Source organism: Microdochium trichocladiopsis (assembly GCF_020744255.1).
Source record: "Microdochium trichocladiopsis strain MPI-CAGE-CH-0230 chromosome Unknown B0I36scaffold_4, whole genome shotgun sequence".
NCBI lineage: Eukaryota > Fungi > Ascomycota > Sordariomycetes > Xylariales > Microdochiaceae > Microdochium > Microdochium trichocladiopsis.
This window is the reverse complement of record NW_025763547.1, coordinates 2,472,139-2,489,237: the sequence shown is the minus strand read 5'-3', so window position 1 is coordinate 2,489,237 and position 17,099 is coordinate 2,472,139. Positions and strand designations below refer to the sequence as shown.

General features: G+C 58.1%; 8 protein-coding genes across 8 annotated transcripts; 3 read left to right on the top strand and 5 right to left on the bottom strand.

Moving 5' to 3' along the window:
• The first annotated feature begins 5 nt into the window (after positions 1-5).
• B0I36DRAFT_321253 (ADC synthase) lies at positions 6-3,120 on the top strand. The gene has a single exon (XM_046153672.1). It carries the CDS (start codon positions 184-186, stop codon positions 2,806-2,808), a length of 2,625 nt encoding a protein of 874 aa, XP_046014177.1. The 5' UTR covers positions 6-183; the 3' UTR covers positions 2,809-3,120.
• A 506-nt stretch (positions 3,121-3,626) lies between these two features.
• B0I36DRAFT_362024 (vacuolar protein sorting 55) lies at positions 3,627-4,133 on the bottom strand (the record flags this gene model as incomplete). The annotated part of the gene is made up of 2 exons (XM_046158583.1): positions 3,627-3,760; positions 3,878-4,133. 2 exons carry the CDS (start codon positions 4,131-4,133, stop codon positions 3,627-3,629), a joined length of 390 nt encoding a protein of 129 aa, XP_046014176.1.
• Positions 4,134-4,973: 840 nt separating this feature from the next.
• B0I36DRAFT_240486 (putative proteasome component C2) lies at positions 4,974-5,906 on the top strand (the record flags this gene model as incomplete). Its single annotated transcript, XM_046149764.1, has 3 exons — positions 4,974-5,011; positions 5,085-5,196; positions 5,280-5,906. The coding sequence occupies 3 exons, from the start codon at positions 4,974-4,976 to the stop codon at positions 5,904-5,906; spliced, it is 777 nt and encodes a 258-aa protein (XP_046014175.1).
• Positions 5,907-6,047: 141 nt separating this feature from the next.
• Positions 6,048-8,059, bottom strand: B0I36DRAFT_107972 (Elongator complex protein 5). The gene is made up of 3 exons (XM_046147836.1): positions 7,614-8,059; positions 7,272-7,443; positions 6,048-7,096 (listed from the first exon to the last, which is right to left on the bottom strand). The coding sequence occupies exons 1-3, from the start codon at positions 7,770-7,772 to the stop codon at positions 6,189-6,191; spliced, it is 1,239 nt and encodes a 412-aa protein (XP_046014174.1). The 5' UTR covers positions 7,773-8,059; the 3' UTR covers positions 6,048-6,188.
• On the bottom strand, positions 7,944-9,646 carry B0I36DRAFT_321248 (Asx homology domain-containing protein). Its single transcript, XM_046153671.1, has 2 exons — positions 9,016-9,646; positions 7,944-8,957 (listed from the first exon to the last, which is right to left on the bottom strand). Exons 1-2 carry the CDS (start codon positions 9,418-9,420, stop codon positions 8,358-8,360), a joined length of 1,005 nt encoding a protein of 334 aa, XP_046014173.1. The 5' UTR covers positions 9,421-9,646; the 3' UTR covers positions 7,944-8,357.
• A 479-nt stretch (positions 9,647-10,125) lies between these two features.
• On the top strand, positions 10,126-10,938 carry B0I36DRAFT_373639 (Longin-like domain-containing protein; the record flags this gene model as incomplete). The annotated part of the gene is made up of 3 exons (XM_046160211.1): positions 10,126-10,162; positions 10,225-10,369; positions 10,470-10,938. The coding sequence occupies 3 exons, from the start codon at positions 10,126-10,128 to the stop codon at positions 10,936-10,938; spliced, it is 651 nt and encodes a 216-aa protein (XP_046014172.1).
• Positions 10,939-11,920: 982 nt separating this feature from the next.
• B0I36DRAFT_348410 (uncharacterized protein) lies at positions 11,921-13,188 on the bottom strand (the record flags this gene model as incomplete). Its single annotated transcript, XM_046156689.1, has 2 exons — positions 11,921-12,891; positions 12,972-13,188. The coding sequence occupies 2 exons, from the start codon at positions 13,186-13,188 to the stop codon at positions 11,921-11,923; spliced, it is 1,188 nt and encodes a 395-aa protein (XP_046014171.1).
• Positions 13,189-14,614: 1,426 nt separating this feature from the next.
• Positions 14,615-16,636, bottom strand: B0I36DRAFT_362018 (cleft lip and palate transmembrane protein 1-domain-containing protein; the record flags this gene model as incomplete). The annotated part of the gene is made up of 2 exons (XM_046158582.1): positions 14,615-15,747; positions 15,805-16,636. 2 exons carry the CDS (start codon positions 16,634-16,636, stop codon positions 14,615-14,617), a joined length of 1,965 nt encoding a protein of 654 aa, XP_046014170.1.
• Positions 16,637-17,099: the final 463 nt, after the last annotated feature.

Genomic DNA, 17,099 nt, shown 5'->3' with positions numbered 1-17,099 from the left:
GACATCCTCCCTATCGACCACCCTCAACTGCTCTTCTCCTCGACAGCCAACCGCCCGAGCAACGACGACGACGACGACAAGAAGAAAAAGAGGCAAGCCCTGCGGCGCCTCGTCGCGCACTACGATGCCGTCGTCTGCGGGCCCGGCCCCGGCGCGCCCGACTGCGACCAGGACGTCGGGCTCATGAAGCACGTCTGGGACCTTGGCGACGATGACGACAGCCTCCTGCCCGTGCTGGGAATCTGCTTGGGCTTCCAGAGCCTGGTCGTCCACTGCGGCGGCGTGGTCCGCAAGCTCAGCACGGGCTTGCACGGGATGATCCGGCCCATCGACCACGCGGACAACGACGTGTTGCCCCTCAGCGAGGGCAACATCTTTGCCGGCGTGCCCGAGTTCAAGGCCACGCTTTACCACAGCCTGTTTGCGGACATTGGTCAGCAACAGGGGCGGCTAGAGGCAGGCTCGGAGCAGGAATGGGCGCGGGGGAATGCGAAGTGGAACAGCCCAGCGCATCTCCCCGACGTCGTGCCCCTGGCGTGGGTGACAGAGCGCCGGGACGAGGGCTTCGACGAGCGGATACTCATGGGCGTCAAGCATCGAAGGAAGCCCTTTTGGGGGCTGCAGTACCACCCAGAGTCTGTCTGCACCGAGAGTACCGGGCATCAGGTCATCAAGAACTGGTTTGCCCAGGCTGCAAGGTGGAACCGGGCCCGAGGCAGGATCGCAAAGAGCGAGGTTGATGGTTCCTTGGAGGGTCTGACGTACAATCTGCCCAAGAAGTCCGAGAAAGCGTCGAGACCATTCCTTCCAACACTGCAGCCAAGATCACCGCCAGGAAGCCTCGCAGCACCGCTGTCACACCCAAATCCCCAGCCTTCGCTTTGGGATCAGGATCTCGGCTGCGAATACTTCTCAACATCGCTGGAGCTGCCGAATCACGTCGAGGTCCCGGATATCGTCGAGTCCCTGCAAGCGGGCCGGAGGGATTTTGTCGTGCTTGACTCGGCCAGCGCCAAGACCTCCCGAACCGGGCTGGATGTCAAAGGGCGGTACAGCATCATTGCGCTCGATGTGGACAAGGCTCTGCAGCTCGAGTACCGCACGGGGTCGAGGCAAGTCACACTGCGGAGGAGGAGAACTGACAGTGGAACCAGTGCTGCCGGAGACCGTGAGAGTGGCGAAGTAAATGATCAGTACGATGTCGAGCTGATCGGATTTGACGAGGAGCACACAATCTGGAGCGTTCTGGCGTCGTTCTGGTCGAGACGGGAGCACCCAATCCCTGCCAACGATGACACCACACACCCTTTCCTCGGCGGATTCATGGGTTTCACGACATACGAGCTGGGTCTCGAGGGTATCCAAGTCAAACCGCTGAACCACGACAGGCACTCGAGACCAGATCTCAGTTTTGCTTGGGTCACACGCAGCGCTGTTGTGGATCACATGGAGGGCACGATATGCCTGCAGACACTGTCCTCAGACGAGCACTCCGCGGCTGCATGGCTCGAGCAGGCCGCCCAGACATTGCAAGCCTCGCCGGTATGGACAGATGGGCTTGGGGCGGACTTCAGCAAAAAGACTGCCGGGGGTGACCTCGACAGGAGGCTTCTCCACGCTGCCAACACGGTCCAAGCGCAGCCCACGCCGCCGCTCACGCCTGACGAGAAGCGATCTGCTCGGACGCACATCCAGATCCCGGACGCGGACGAGTATGAGGCCAAAGTCCGCCAGTGTCAGGAGTACATTGCGGCTGGGGACTCGTACGAGCTGTGCCTGACGGATCAAACACTTATCACCAGGCCGAAGAGTCCGGGCATTGTTGGCCTTGTGCCTGGAACCCAGCAGCATCATGGACCATACCACAATGGCAGCAAACGCCCACAACAAGCGATCGATTCCACCGCCTGCGCTTCCTTGTCCTCCTCCTCCTCCTCTCCCTCTTCGTGGTCTTTGTACCGCACGCTGCGAACCCGCAACCCCGCCCCGTTCGGCTCATACATCCGCCTCAGCGGTGCGACCCTCGTCTCGAGCTCCCCCGAGCGCTTCCTCCAGGTCTCCGGCAGCACGGGGACATGCTCGATGCGGCCCATGAAGGGCACCGTCAAGAAGTCGAGCACGGTCTGCACCCTCGCGCAGGCAGAGGAGATCCTGCACGTGCCCAAGGAGGAGGCCGAGAACCTGATGATCGTGGACCTGGTGCGGCACGACCTGCACTCGGTCTGCGGCGTGGGCAAGGAGGCCGTGGCGGTGCCGCAGCTGCTCAAGGTCGAGGAGTATGCGAGCGTCTTCCAGATGATCAGTGTTGTGGAGGGACAGCTGCCCCCATCCCCGCCCTTGCCTGTGGCTGGCTATCACCATCGTCGTCATCATCCCCAGGGCGACAGCCAGCAGCAGCTGCCTCCGCGCCCGAATGGCCTGGACGTCCTCGCCGCCACCCTGCCCCCTGGCAGCATGACCGGCGCGCCCAAGAAGCGCAGTTGTGAGATCCTGCAGCACTTGGAAGGTCCAAGCGCCGAGCGGTCTCTGTACTCGGGCGTCGTGGGGTACATGGACGTCCGCGGCCACAGCGACTGGAGCGTCACGATCCGGAGCCTGTTCCGATGGGACGATGAGGAGGACGTTGTTGTTGTGCTCGGAGAGCACGAAAACGATGAGCAGCACCAGCAGCACCAGCATTCTGCACTCGAGGTGTGGCATATCGGTGCCGGCGGCGCCGTGACGGCGCTTTCGACGCCCCATGGCGAGCGCGACGAGATGTTCACAAAGCTCAAGGGGCCTCTCGGAGTGTTTGAGCACCAAGTATAGCGGGGCTTTTTCTTTTTCTTTTTTTTTCTTCCTACGCCTTGGGAACGGCCTGACTGCACATTTTTTCTGGCTTCTTTGCTTACTAGATACATTTATATCTTGGACAGGTACTCAACGTACCACGGGAGGGTTCCCCTCGCTTCAGAGAGGGTCAGGCGTTATAGGAAGCATGCATGTAGTAAGAGAATGATCCGCACGACTGGGGAGGGGCATTTGGGTTTCAACCACATATACCAACGCATAGGGTAGACCGGCGATCGCATCATTTCATCACCATGGCAAGATTCGAAAAGAACTTGTTATTTTCATTGATGTCCTTGGACTGACTTGCCTCGCGGTGATTCTGCTGCCGCATACCAGGTGGTGGAATTCAGCGGTATTGTGAACGGCTGGAGATATAGTCAGCACCACCCATGCACCGACACGAATGTCCTTTAGGGGTCCACAGGGCCTCTGACAACGCCGTCCAGAAAATGATCTCGTTGCTTGTCCCTGCGTAGTTGCCAATACGATGCTGGGATCTGAGGGATGAGGCCCAAAACACACTCCGTCGAGCTCAGTTGTGGTGAGAGCATGCCACTGAGACGTTTGAAAAAAACATGTTTGGTTGAGTGACTATGCCAAAAGAAAAAGTGCAGAGCCGGAACGCCGTCGCGCCTTCGAAGTGGCGTGCGCTACGTAACACAACGCTTCAGCGCGGATCCCCTTCCGTCTCAACGCTCCTGCTGATATCTGCCATCTGCTTTCTGCTCTTCCCTGCAGCCTGAAATGATACAAAAAGCGATGCCTGGAGCTCGCGTTTAAAAGGTCGCGCTTGCTTAAAATTCCTGGTCCTCCTGGAAGAACATGCCAAAGCTGATTATGGTTCCGTAGATGAGCAGGCCTCCGACGATGCACATGATCATGGCGCCCATTTCGATGAGCTGCGAGTGGGCGAGGACGGCAGGGAGAGCTGTGCGATCCAAGAAGGACATTGGTCAGCGGACGATGATACAGTTTCATGATGACATGCCGCAATTGCAGAGCCGAGCGTAACGGCAACAACAAAGAAAAGACCCAGGGGACGTACCAATACCCATGACCACGAAGAAGCCCGTGATGAAGCGGCCGAGGTCGAGGACGGCATTGCCGGAGCTCTCGACAAAGTCGTCCGGGTTGGAGACGCGGCTGCAGATCCAGTTTGGTATGGGCGCAATCACATAGGTCGCGACCACGAGGAGCGGGTAGTAGACCTTCCAGAGCGCGCAGGAGAGGATGACGAGGAGGAAGCCGACGGCGAGGACGAAGGAGAGGGCAATGATGGTCTTGAGCCCGGCGGCCGGCATCTTGGGCGGTTCGGTGTGCGGGCGGCGCTTCGTGGAGGTGTGGTTTGGGGATTGTTGTCGTACGGGTTTCGTTGGTGGGCACAAGGCAGCGCCGGACCGGTTGCTTGTTGTGGTTGCGGTGCGCGCGCGCAAGTGGGTGCGATTGCGGAACTACGCGAGGATGGTGAGGCGTAGCGATGATCTGAGCTGCGTAGGCGCGGCGGCGGGTTTGTCTGGGTGGTGGTGATGATGGCACGCAATCAGGTGTGACGTTGGTCGTCGGCGAGGCTGGCACGGAGTGGATGGCGGGCTGGCGATCGCGGTCGCCGGGTTTCGTCAGCGGGTTCGGCTCAGCCTGGGGCCCAGCACAGAGAAGGAACAGCCAAGGGAGCTCCGTCAAGGCTGCCTAGGCCGGCAAGAGCTTCAGCCACACCTGTCAACCCGACTGTACCTAGAGGAGCACCTGCCGCCTGCAGGCGCCGGGTGTGGCTGGTGCACTGAGGCTCAAGCTGGGACGACCCCGGCCGATTACATGAGCAAGGGACCCCGCCAAACACCGCGCCCAGGTACACCTGCCGTGGAGACGGTTGACGAAAGCTTCAGAGCTGCCTGCGTTTGTGCTGCTGCTAGATACGCCCAGCCCGCTACGCCAGCTCCGTCCAGCCTGGATCCTCCTCCTGGTACCAGCATCATCACACCCTCACCACAAGACCCCACGAAGCTCACAGGCACAAACACCACGACCAAAGCGACCGCACACCGTCCAGGCTTGCAGCAAAGTCACCTGGTCCTCCTTCGAGCCCGCCACCTCCCTCCCTCCCTGTGCGGCACTGTCCGGTATAAGCCCCGGTCGTCGCAGCCATGTTCAGAAACAACTATGACAACGACTCGGTCACATTGTGAGCTCCGCCTTCACCTCCGCGAAACCCGTCTACATGCCCAAGCTAATGCGTCGCCTGCTCCTCTCTACAGCTCTCCGCAAGGAAGAATATTCCAGGTCGAATATGCTGGCGAGGCCGTCAAGCAGGGTTCCGTGGTTGTCGGGCTGACCAGCAAGACCCACGCCGTTCTGGTCGCCATCAAGGTACGTTGCCGAGCACATGAGATTGCGGTCGTATGACCATAACACCGCATAGCTGGGACTGACAACCTTTGCTCCTGCTGCAGAGAAATGCCGAGGAACTATCATCATACCAGAAGAAGCTGTTCGCCATCGACGAGCACGTAGGTCTCGCCATCGCCGGCCTCACATCAGACGCCCGGGTCCTGTCAAACTTTATGAAGCAACAATGCCTCTCGCAAAGGCTCACATACGACCGCGACATGCCCGTCGAGACCCTCGTCTCCTTGATTGGCGACAAGGCGCAGCTCAACACCCAGCACTACGGCAAGCGGCCATATGGTGTCGGCCTCCTCGTGGCCGGCATCGACGAGACCGGCCCCCACCTGTTCGAGTTCCAGCCCAGCGGCATGACGCAGGAGATGCTTGCTTGCGCCATCGGCGCCCGGTCTCAGATGGCGCGGACATACCTGGAGAAGAACCTCGACAAGTTTGCCGACTGCGGCCGGGAAGCCCTCATCCAGCACGGCCTCCGTGCGCTCAAGGAGACGCTCGTGCAAGATCGCGAGCTGACGGTGGAGAACACGAGTGTTGGTGTGGTCGGCATCAAGGAGCCTGGTAAGAAGGGCCTGGAGTACTTTACAGTGTACGATGGCAATGAGGTCAAGGACTGGATCAACAGCGTAGCGGACGACGCGGGGGAAGGCGAGGGCATGCAGGTGGACGACGAATAGATCCAGAGCTCTAGATCATGATTCTGGGACAGATCAGAGGTACCCTTGACGCCAGCAGCGCCTTGCCTTTGGAGCGCGAGAACTTTGTGGAACCCGTGGTTTAATGCTTTCTAGGAACTGTGCGAGTGACAAACCCCGGAGGGAGGTGACACATTCGCGACCGATACCTATGCTCGAGACCATTAGTACTGCCGAGATGCGGGGGATGCATCCCATTATGTTCTTTGTTTCGTATCAATTCTCTGCACCACGACACACACAGTCTTCTGTCTTGTCGAGACCCTATATCTCATCCTCCTCGTCATCGAAATCGTCCTCCCTGCCCATCTCGTACAGGATCCGGCCCCCTTCACCCGCGCCTATATCCGTCTGTGCGTCAAAGTACGGCAGCACGATCCCTTCCCTGTCTCGCCGCTGCTTCTCGGTGAGGCCCAGGTTGAAAGTCGACTCGGGCTGCTCGTCCGCGGCACCAGTCTCGCCGCCGCCGCCGCCGTCCAGCCCACCTTCCCCGCCAGCCCTGGTGGTGAACAACGGATGATCGGCGAGAAGCATGATCTTGCCAGCCGCAGACAGTAGTAGCGATGTCGCGTTGTTGTCATTACCCCTTGTGCTCGGCGGCGTGATGCCCGGAGTGGTGCCGTCGCTCTTGTTCGTCAAAGTCGAAGTCGAAGCCGAAGTCGACGCACCAGGGACAAAGACGAACCTCTCGCTGACCGACCGCCCGCTCCGCCGACGCAGCTCCATGTCCAGCACGAGCCCGCCTTGTCGACTGCTCCGTAGTCCAGCCTCATCCTGTGGGCCCCTCTCTGCTCCCGCGCTCTGATGGTGATAATGATGATGATGTCTCCTGGGCCGCAAGCCGACGAGCACGCCCTCCCGCGCCTCGTGGATGCCCCACTCGGGCGCCTGCAGGCTCCTGTCCCTGGCGCGCTTGCGCTCGAGCGCCTGGTGCAGGCTGCTCGGCGTGAGGACCGCTGTGGCGAGGTGTGTGAGCACCGCAAGGGGCTGGGGCTCGTAGTAGTGGCTCTCTGGGCTGAAAGAGGAGGATGATGGTGACAGGGGTACGTCGGTGTGGTACACGCCGACTATGCTGACTGCTGGCGTCCGGAGGAGGGAACCCAGGATGGCGGACAGGGAGGACGAGTATGCTGCCGACAACGGGTTGAGGGTGTCCATCACCACGAGGATTTCTGCCGTTGCGTGTTCATGTCAGTCAGGGCATCAGCAGTCGAGTCAAGGCTATTGCGTCTCTGACTTCGCGGGGCGTCAAGTAGAAAACAAAGGCGGCAGGCTGATGGTTATTCTAGAACAAAAGCTGGTCGTCTATGGGTGACGGGGAACGTAAGTGAATACAAGGAGACTTACTATTTTCCCCCGCGCCGTCTGCACCAGCAGCAGCGGGTGTGGCACCGTAATGAGATACGATTTCCGCACATAGAGCCTCGGGCGATTTGCCGCGGGCTTTGACTAGGACGTCTGCATGTGCTGGCTTTCTCAGGGACTCGAACGACACGAATATCGTCTTGCTCTTGGCGATCTATGTTCGGTTTTTTTCAAAGATCAGTATTCACTCAGGCAATCATGAAATCGCCGACTCCCAAAGTCGATACAAGACTTGGTTTTGCGTTTGTTGTGAGCCAATAGAGACGAATCGGGCGACAACTGCCAAAGATTGCATGGCAAGACTGGCTGAAAAGTGCCTCGTACCTTTGCTCGAAGCAGAAACTCCCGGACGACCGGCTTGCCGCTCTGCTCGAGCGTGTCAAGGACGAGCGTCAGCGGACTAGCATTGTCCCTGAGGTTGAGCAGTTTCTGGAGGAGGAGGAGCGCATGCGATCGCGCATGTGACTGTGCGACGGGGGGCATGTCGATGTTCTGGAGGCGGAATGCCCTTAATCCGCGACGGAGTGCTTCCAGTCGGTACACCAGTCAAGCTTCGAGCAAGGAGGCCTCAAACCTAGCACTCAGATATCGTGGTTTTACAATAATGCTAGGTTGGTGGTATGAGTACCCAAAGTACGTAGGGAAGTTTTACTCGGAGTCGACATGATTGATGCCGCTGCCAGTGGGGGATCGACGTCAACTTTTATACAGTGGGGCTTCCTGCATTGTGGTTGCGGCCCGCAACAGGGACGACTAACACGCGGACGACTGTACAGCAGCACTAGGCTCAACCACTTAGCTCCTTCGAAATGACTTTGAGTTCTTGCCTAAGAATCTGTTTATCTCCGACAATAAATAAGCAAGCCGTAGCAGTTGCAGACATCGGCCGAGTAGCCTGCCCATAATACTAAAAGCGTGTTCACCAAATTGTCTTTTTGGCTCGCGCTCAGCATCGTCAAAGCTCTTCAAAAGACAAGACTCTGCTCAGACTGGGTCGGGTCCTGTGGGAACATGCACCATCGCCGTTCGCTAGGAACACGGGTATCTGGACCTGTTCGCTCAAAAACACTACGAGAGCGGCTCTGGCCTGCTAAGCTCATTCTCAGGCACTGACTCTTTCCCAGAGTCTCTGCACGTTCCGCTCGCTGAGACACCATTTGGATGGTCGCCGTTCGTAGCTGTGCCTGTACCGCATGCGCTGTCGCCCACAAGGTCTGTCTCGATCATAGGCTGCAGATCTGCGCTGTGATTCTGTGACAGTTCGATGCCTCGATCATTCGCGGAGGGGACCTCCGACTTCGCGCTTGGGGAAGCGCTGGTATCAGAGTCGCAGTGAGGTTCGTCCTTGTCCGCGACCAGCATAGGAATCCCCCAGTCCTCCTCAAATTTGCTTGCGAGGAACTCATCATAGAGTCCCAGTCCGCGCTTCCTATGTGCGGCCTGTGCCTGGGATATCCACTCGGGATCATGCCGACCCTCGCGCAGGTTCTCTTGGTATCGCGATATGTCGTGCCTGAAATTGTTATTGTTGCGCAACGAGACAATGTTGGGCCTTGCGCGATCCGTGCCGAAGTCGAGAATGTCAGCTTCCAAGGGGAACTCCTTGAGCACTTGTTTCTTCTCTTCATCAGAGAGAATGTCCCACGCACGAGGCGTGCAAAGTAGATCCTGGGATGTGGTCAATTTTTCCTGCATACGCAAATTCGAGGGTACTGGAGCAGCTTACCCGGAGCATGGCCGTACCAAGAGGCGACCGCTGGTTTGTGAGCATCTCGATTGGATTGTCCCACTTTGAACGGCTCTTGCGGCGAACCGGCAAGCTCTCTTTGCTGTCCGTGATGGTCCTGGTCCTCTTCATGGCTGGCTCGCTCAAGCGATCATTGTCACTGCGCACACCATCGGCAGCTGGTGACATATCCTCCAGCTGGACAGACTCTTGGTCTTGGTCTTGGTCTTGGTCTTGAGCCTGATCGTGACCGGCTACCACAACAGTTGGTGGTATCTCCTCGCCCAACAAACCTCGGGTGGACCGCCGTGCCACTTGCTCATGCTGGTGTTTGCTGTCGAGATCTGCAGCCTTGGGAGGACAGTCCTCAGCGAGCTGTTGCTTCTGTCCTGTGGTCGCCGCCATGACCGAAGGAGGTGTTTGCAGCAAGATCGATGCCGTCGGAGATGTCCCTCAGAGGTATGTCTCATGAAGTGATTTGTGCCGTTGTGACACAAGTAGGTGTAAGATCACAGATCTTGCCAGCGGCGGTTGCCATTTCGAACTATTGGGATTTTGAACTGCGGCTTGTGGAAGTGTCATATACGGGGGCGGGTCACCCAGGCACGGGCAGCGCAAGATGAGGTCGCAGCCAACCATTCGTGATCTGGAAAGGGATCAGGAAGGAGCTATGGGCCGGGATGGGGAAGAGCAATCGCGCGGGTGGAGTCCGGGGGGGGACCCCCGCTGTACCTGCGGCCAGGGGGAAAAGACCGTTGGCAGTCGTGTCTCCCATGGGTCACTAGCGGGCCCATCTAGGCATGCGACCTCTGGTGGTGGCCAGGGTTGGCCGAGTTATCTGGCAACTCCAGCTCTCGACGAGGCAGAGAGCTGTCCTCATCTCACCAGCAAAACCGCAACCACAGCACCAGCGAACAAGCCGCTATCCCCTTGAACGACCCTCACGCCCAGGTCACCTCCCCGTCATTGGATAAAGTCCCCAGCAGAGCAGTCGTGGTCGGACCCTGTCCCGCGCTGCGACACCCACGCGATTCCACCCTCGCTTCTCGTTCCCCCCGTTATACGGCAACTTTCGATTCGAGTACAGCACTGCCAATACCACATCACAAGATGATCCGATCAACACAAATCGCCCGTCTCAACGATGGTAACTGCCCTGAACCGTCAGCCCATGCCAAGGAACCCACAGCTAACCCTGCGCGCCCCCAGGCCTCATGCTCTGCGCTTCCGTCGATGACGAGCAGACCGAGTCGTCCCTCTCCGAGGTCAAGTCTCAGATCAAGCTCATTCTTCGGAGGCTGAACCGCAACGCCGAGCCGCAGGCCAGCATCGAGAGCGGCAACTACACACTACAGTACGATCGCCCAGCTGCTTCCATGTTTTGAATGACAGCACATGCACCCCAAGACTGTCGCAAGATTTGTGCACTGAGGCTGACACATGTAGCCATATAGCTACCTCATCGCGCAGGACATTGTCTATGTCTGCATCAGTGAGCGATCATACCCTCGGAAGCTTGCCTTTACATATTTGTCCGACCTCTCAACCGAGTTTGCCAACTCTTACTCCCAACAACAACTGCACTCTCCACAGCTGCGGCCATACGCGTTCATGGAGTTCGACACATTCATAAGCCGGACCAAGGCGACCTATGCCGATACCAGAGCGACGCAGAACCTCGACAAGCTCAACGACGAGCTGCGCGACGTCACAAAGGTCATGACCAAGAACATCGAGGACCTTCTATACAGAGGCGATTCCCTTGATCGCATGGGCGAGATCTCTAGCCGGCTTCGGGACGACAGCAAGAAGTACCGCCGGGCGGCCGTCAAAATCAATTGGGATCTTCTCATTAAGCAGTATGCGCCAATCGGCGTGTTCGGCCTTATTGTCATACTATTCGTGTACTTCCGGTTCTTCTAGATCATGTCTGTGGACGCGAACAAGGCTCCTGGGCCAGGTAACTAGCCACGTTTGGATTCAGGACCGGAAAGGATGGAGTTCTAGGAAAGAAGACAGCGAAGCCTGAACAGCCCGCGCTTGGGCGTGACGATCGCGGTGGTCAGGGTCTTAGAGGGAGATCGCCAACAAATGTGGTCTCAAAAATCCGGAGAAGACGAGACAAGTGAGCACGCTGCGGCCATTGACACAATTTCACGTCGGATTGCCGTGACGGCACGACCATTGGCACATCTGACACTAGAAACCTGAAGATGCTAAGGTTGCTGGGTCAAGTCTGGGAAAGTACAAGACATATTTCCGAGGGCGAATGCGCCCGAGTTTCATTGGTGGGCATTTCTGCTCGCTTGGCGAAGTAATCATTTGAGGTGTTTGATGCACGTTCAGGAGCTCGTGGGGTCGCGCATAAACAGTGTGCACCGGATGCCAGACACACATTGAGGGAGTACTGGGTACATAGTATACACACACACGACGCTTTGCAGATAAACCCTGGCACATATACACACAAATCCAATAATACGAACGATTCTCCCTCCGCACGGCTGTCACCGGTCAAGTCTGCTTCGTAGTCTAAGTGAGCATTGGTGAAGACGAAAAAGACTTCATCACCTCCTTTAACATCGATGTGGTACCATGCTCTTGAAGGCCTGAACTGAGCTCAAATCTTGAACCGGGAGACAGTCTCAGTCTCATTATCATAAACTATATTCAAGGTAGCACTATACCGTAACGCCGCGCTTTGCCCACATCAAAGACGAAAAAGAAACATGAGGTAGGGGACTGTCGTCAGAGCCTGCCATCAGAACAGCCCACAGCCATCTCCCCCTTCTAAATCCGACCAACTTGTCAATAAGAAACCTGCGTGAGGCCCAGTGATCCATGCAAAGCAGAGAGAACACCTGAATGCGTGACCTCCCCCCTCCCCGGGGGAGTGGGAAAGTTTTCACATGACGCTGCAGCTCGAGCTCCCCGTTGACACCATGGGCGCGTGGTACCACTCGAGATGCTCCTTGAGCGCACCGAGGTCCTCGAATCCGTTCTCGTTCTGGACGTACTTGATCTGGTCCGCGTCCGGGTCCCCCTGCTCGACGTAGTAGTAGTCGTCGCAGAACGGGCAGAGCAGGCCGGCCTGCCAGTCCCGCGAGTCGGGCGGGATGTGGTTCGCGATGGCGAGCGGGGCGAACACGATGGGCTTCTCTGCTCCGGTGATCTTTGAGTAGCCTAGAGCCTGCCATTGTCGCTGGGCTGCGGCGTAGCTGTCGTCTGTGCTGTCGCGCGGCGACACGTCCGTTATGGTTGCCGTCCCGGTGGATTTCCGGGAGGGTGTGCCGTTGGCCAGTGAGTCCAGGCCCATGCCTGCACCAAAGGGCATCGTTTGACTCGGCCATGTCGACGCCGGGGCGAGGTGACCGATCGCCGTCGCACTCATTGGCTCTAGCTCATCCCCGCCTCCAGGTCCCTGATACGCACTAGCATCGTCGAGGTACGTTCTCGTGGCCGGCATCTCGCGCAGGTCCTCCCAGACAATGTACCCATCACAGAAGTCGCACACAAATGCCACGTCCGTGTCGCCGAACCGCTCAAAAGCGCCCGTCTGGTTGCACGCCGCAGTCTCCTCCAACCGCTGCTGCTCCCTTTGCTGCTGGTCCACGGCATCTAAAGGTTGCCGCTTCTGCTGCTGCTGGATCTTGTACACGTGCTGCGCCCCCAGACAGCGGCCCCTCGTCTGTTGTTGTGTTGCGTGTATCCGCTTGACGGCCCGGCACTGCGCGCGGTGCAGCTCTCGCCGCAGCTTCTTCGTCTCGATCGCCCATGTCGGGTCCACGGGGCCTCCCATCCTCAGCCAATCCTTGAATGTGCGAGCGTGCAGCTCGAATCGTGTGCACAGCACGCGCAGGTCCTCGAGCGATTCGCCTAACGTGAGGGGAAGCAAAGCGAGATGGTCAGCGGTTTGTTCCTGTCGAGTCTGCAGTTCGGGGGTTCTGTAAACTCACCTGTCCGGTCATTCTCGTAGTACAGCTGCCCATTGACCAGCGCGGGTAGCTCCTGGAAGTCCTTCTTGGCAAGGTCGAGCGTTTCCTCGAGCTGGCGGAGCTGCTCAAACTCGTCGCGGGCCCAGGCGCGCTTGTCGGCAAGCATCATGGCCCGTAGGGCGTCATTGAGGCTGTTGGCGATGACGGCCAGCAAGGTGCCGACCGTCTCGTGACTCATGCTCCTTCTCGTTGTCGCGTTTCGGTCGCCGCGCGCTGCTCGCTCGCTCGACTGAGGGACGCTCTTTCGGGCCTGCTGGAGTATTCGTAGGGGTGTTCAGCTAGGTTGTCGGCGTGTGACAAGAAGAGCTTTGCTCACGAGCTTCGTTGGAGCTCTGTGTACTGATCCGTGCGTGTCTCGCTCGTGCTTTGCGGTGATTAGCCCAATGTCGCTGGGCTCGACAACTAGAACTCTCGGTGGATGTCGCGGGCTCCTGAAGCCAAGCCTAGTAACTCGGACAACTGCAATCTTCTGTTGTTTCGAGGAAAAGACGAAGAAATCAGGTTGATCGACAGGCCCCAGTGACGCAAAGAGCCGGTGTCAGCTAAATGCACCGGGCTCGGCGCGGGAGTGCGGGACCCTGTAATCTAGTGGCCGCGTGTGCTCTATTTTAGTGGCGGGGCTCTCCGAGCGGGCCGACTTGGCATCTCTCAAGCAACGGACGGGGTGGTGGTCGTGAGGAGGGTGCCCGCGACAGGAGGAGCACCCTGCTTGGGGAGCTGGTGATTTGGTTGAGAATGTGCGCAGAAGCACGATCCCCGAAGCAGAGAAGAGCGAGAGGGTGCAAAACCGATTCCGTAAGACTGCGGCTGACGAGGGGTGGTGGGGATGATACATTTAAGTTCAGGGCGTGGACAGGTAGCTTTTTGGGGGCCGGGCCAGGCCAGGTCAGGTCCTTGTTTCCCATGTGCCGGCGGCAAGCAGCGACAGCCCCAGAATTCGAAGTTCGTGGGTGGGGGGCCAAACTCAGCTCAGTGGCAGCTACCGAAGACATTGGTGTCAGCACGGGATGTCATCTACATATAGGACCTGTACGCGCAGAGCTCGGTGCAACGGCGGTATTAACCGCCGGTACAATGCAGAACACCTGCTCGGTGCACACGCCGCCCGGCACCTTTGCGACATGCAGCGTTGCAAATCCCACCTTCCTTCAGCCAGGGGGCTCCCCTGTTCATCGCATTCCAATAGGGCTGAATCCGACGGCTGTGGCGTGCGTGGACGCGGCCCAAATCAGAGACATGGTGGCGTTGCATATTCCCACCGGGCGGCTGAGCAGCTGCGATTGTCAGACTTCCAAAGCTCAACAGCCGCATTTCAGCTTGGACTCAGCTTGGGTATTGGGGCACAAGCGCACAAGCACACAAGCACACAAGCACACACTGTCCGTTCACGACATGCACTGCAGGATACAAGCAATGGGCGTCAATGAGAATCGTGGCGGTGGCATCTCTTCGAGTGCGTCATGCTGCTTCGAGTATGATTCGGGCTTCATCTGTAGTGGCGGCACACCACTACACTTTGCAGCAACTATGGCGAGAAATATCTAACGAACCAGCCGGCAGGCTCATGCTTACCCACGTTTGCTTTGCAGCATGGCTCGGCGACTCTACTTTCTCTTCTTGACCTCGGCCGACGTGCTGACACCCGTCGACTTGGCCGCATCCTCAACCTTTTCACCAGCAGCGTCAACTGCAGGGAGCGATTTGGGACGAGGCTCAGGCTCCTCGTCCTCGCCGCCCTGCCCAAACTCGTTGACACGGGTGTGGTCGACCTTGTAAGCCCAGCGCTGGTAGATGTAGATGAAGAAGATGATGTCGTCGCGGAAGGTGGCCAGGCGATGCAGGATGGGCATCTTGATGGTGAACGCAAACAGATCATCGATAAAGGTGTTGAGGAACTTGTACATCATGGCCTTGCCGGGCATGTGCGCCACGCTCTTGAGGCGATAGTTGATGTACAAAGATGGGACCATGAGCAGGAAGCCGTACGCGTAAACCGAGCCGACCAGAGTGGTAATGATGTACGAGTACCATGACTTGTGTGACTCGTAGATGAGAGAGTAGGCAGCGTAAGCCAGTAGAAGAGGCACACCAGCCATGTACATGTACCTGAAGGCAATTTCATCGTACTCCTTGGTCTTTTCCTCGGTCTCGGTAAGCGTACCCTTGTCCTCGAACGTGACCGTGTATGGCAAGAGTGAGCCCGGCGGTGAGGGACCAAACTTCACGTTGACCACTGTCGTGATCTTCCAGAACTCAATGAGAATACCCACGGCCTGGGATCCCAGAATCATCCAGCTAGTGTTCTGCGAGTTGTCCACCAGATAGAGGAAGATGACAGTCTGCATGAAGACGTTGGCCAAGATGGACCGCACCGAGATGCCGACATTGTCCTTCTTCTTGCGGTAGTGGGCGATATCGGAGCCAAAGGCCAGCATCTCCAGAAAGATATGAGCGATGCTCACGACGACCGTGATGCCAAGAAGGTATGGGTTAGAATCAAAGAGAACCTCCTTGACCATCTCAATCTCACTGCCGTCGCTGCCGCCCTGCAACGGGCCGGCAAAGGCAGCTTGGTGGGCTTGTTGCTTCGCAGAGGCATCGATAGAGGCCATCAGATGGAACTGCCATCCACGCAGGTTGTTGAGATCCAGGCGCAGCGGCAGGGTTGTGACAGTGTCGTTGAGCAACGTCATCTGCGAGCGCATCTGCCAGAAAGTGTTGACAAAGAGGGCGGGGTCTATGCCGGGATTAGCAAATTCGTGTCAGAGAAACGGTAACCACCTTGTCAACGTACAATACCAAGAGTTCTGGCCAGATCCGTCTCTGGCACCAGTGGCTTCGAGGTGAATGAAGCGCCGGGTGGCAGGGTGCATGGATGGGTACTGCACAACGCCAAGGTCGACGAAGCTCAGGGTCGTGTTTGGGTGGTAATAGTTGGCAATGACGGGACCGCTAGGCTCCTCCTCTTCCGGCTCTTCCTCCTCAACCTTTTCGTCTAGAAGATTGCGGGTCTTGGCGATCTTCTTCTTGGGGAAGTACTGAGTCAGGGGAAAGGCGAAGTGAGCAGCAGTGGCCGGGTCAAAGTTGGGCTCCATTGGGTCGAGGTTGGCTCCTGTCTGTCCAATGTAGAAATGGCCCCAGAGAGTGCCGTTGTTCTGGACTGCCTTGGGGACCTCGAACTCGATCTCGGCCGTGCGGGACTCCTTCAGGTCGCCAAGCTTGAAGTTGGACTCCTTGAGGGCGACATACTGCTCGGGGATACTGGCGATCTTGATGGGGCGGAAGGTGTCAGAGAGGGTGACGAGGATGTCGATGTTGCTGTCGGTCGGCCAGATGGGTGCTACGCGCTGCGGAATCTGACTGTAGACGGCACCCTCATCGAGCTGGAGAGGTCTGTCGTGGAACGCTGGGATGGAGTCGGCTGTCACGACAGGGACCTGGATGGCCTTTCCGTCGGCGTCGGTAGTGATGGTTGTCTGCTTGTTGCCACCGAGGAACTGCTTCATGACGAGGTTGATGCCAAAGTACATGACGAGGCCCTGGACCATCTTGTACATCATCGAGTTGTTGCCCTGCTCGGCGGCAGCGCGCGGCGCCGGAGCCGCAGCACCCGGTCCTTCGGGCATGCTGGCGGCGGATGGAGGTCTTGCACTCGGGTCGGGTCGGGTGGACTGGGAGTTCTCAAGAGCACAAGCTGCCTCGCAAGACAACAATTGAAAAGAATGAACGGCTGGAACCTGCCGTCTTGTCTTGTGGGCGCAACTGCTGAGGAGCTGGTGAGGATGGAGGTGGCGGGGTGGAGTGCAGGAGCTGGAGCCAGATTGTGGGAATTGGAGTTGGCCGTTACATAAGCGCACGGTTGGGCAGGTGAGCTTCGATTTCCAGGGAGCGCCGGAGCTCGCAAGTCGGAGACCCTGAAGGGATCCACAAATACCCCACATTCTGGGGCAGCAGCTTCGAGGTCGAGAACGAAAGTCATCGAAGGGCATGAAATCGCGCAACTTGGGCCCGTCCAACGATAGAAGCCGCCGGCGGCGGGAGTTCCTGCTTCGTCAATTGTCCAATCGTGGATTTAGGGGGCCATGTTTT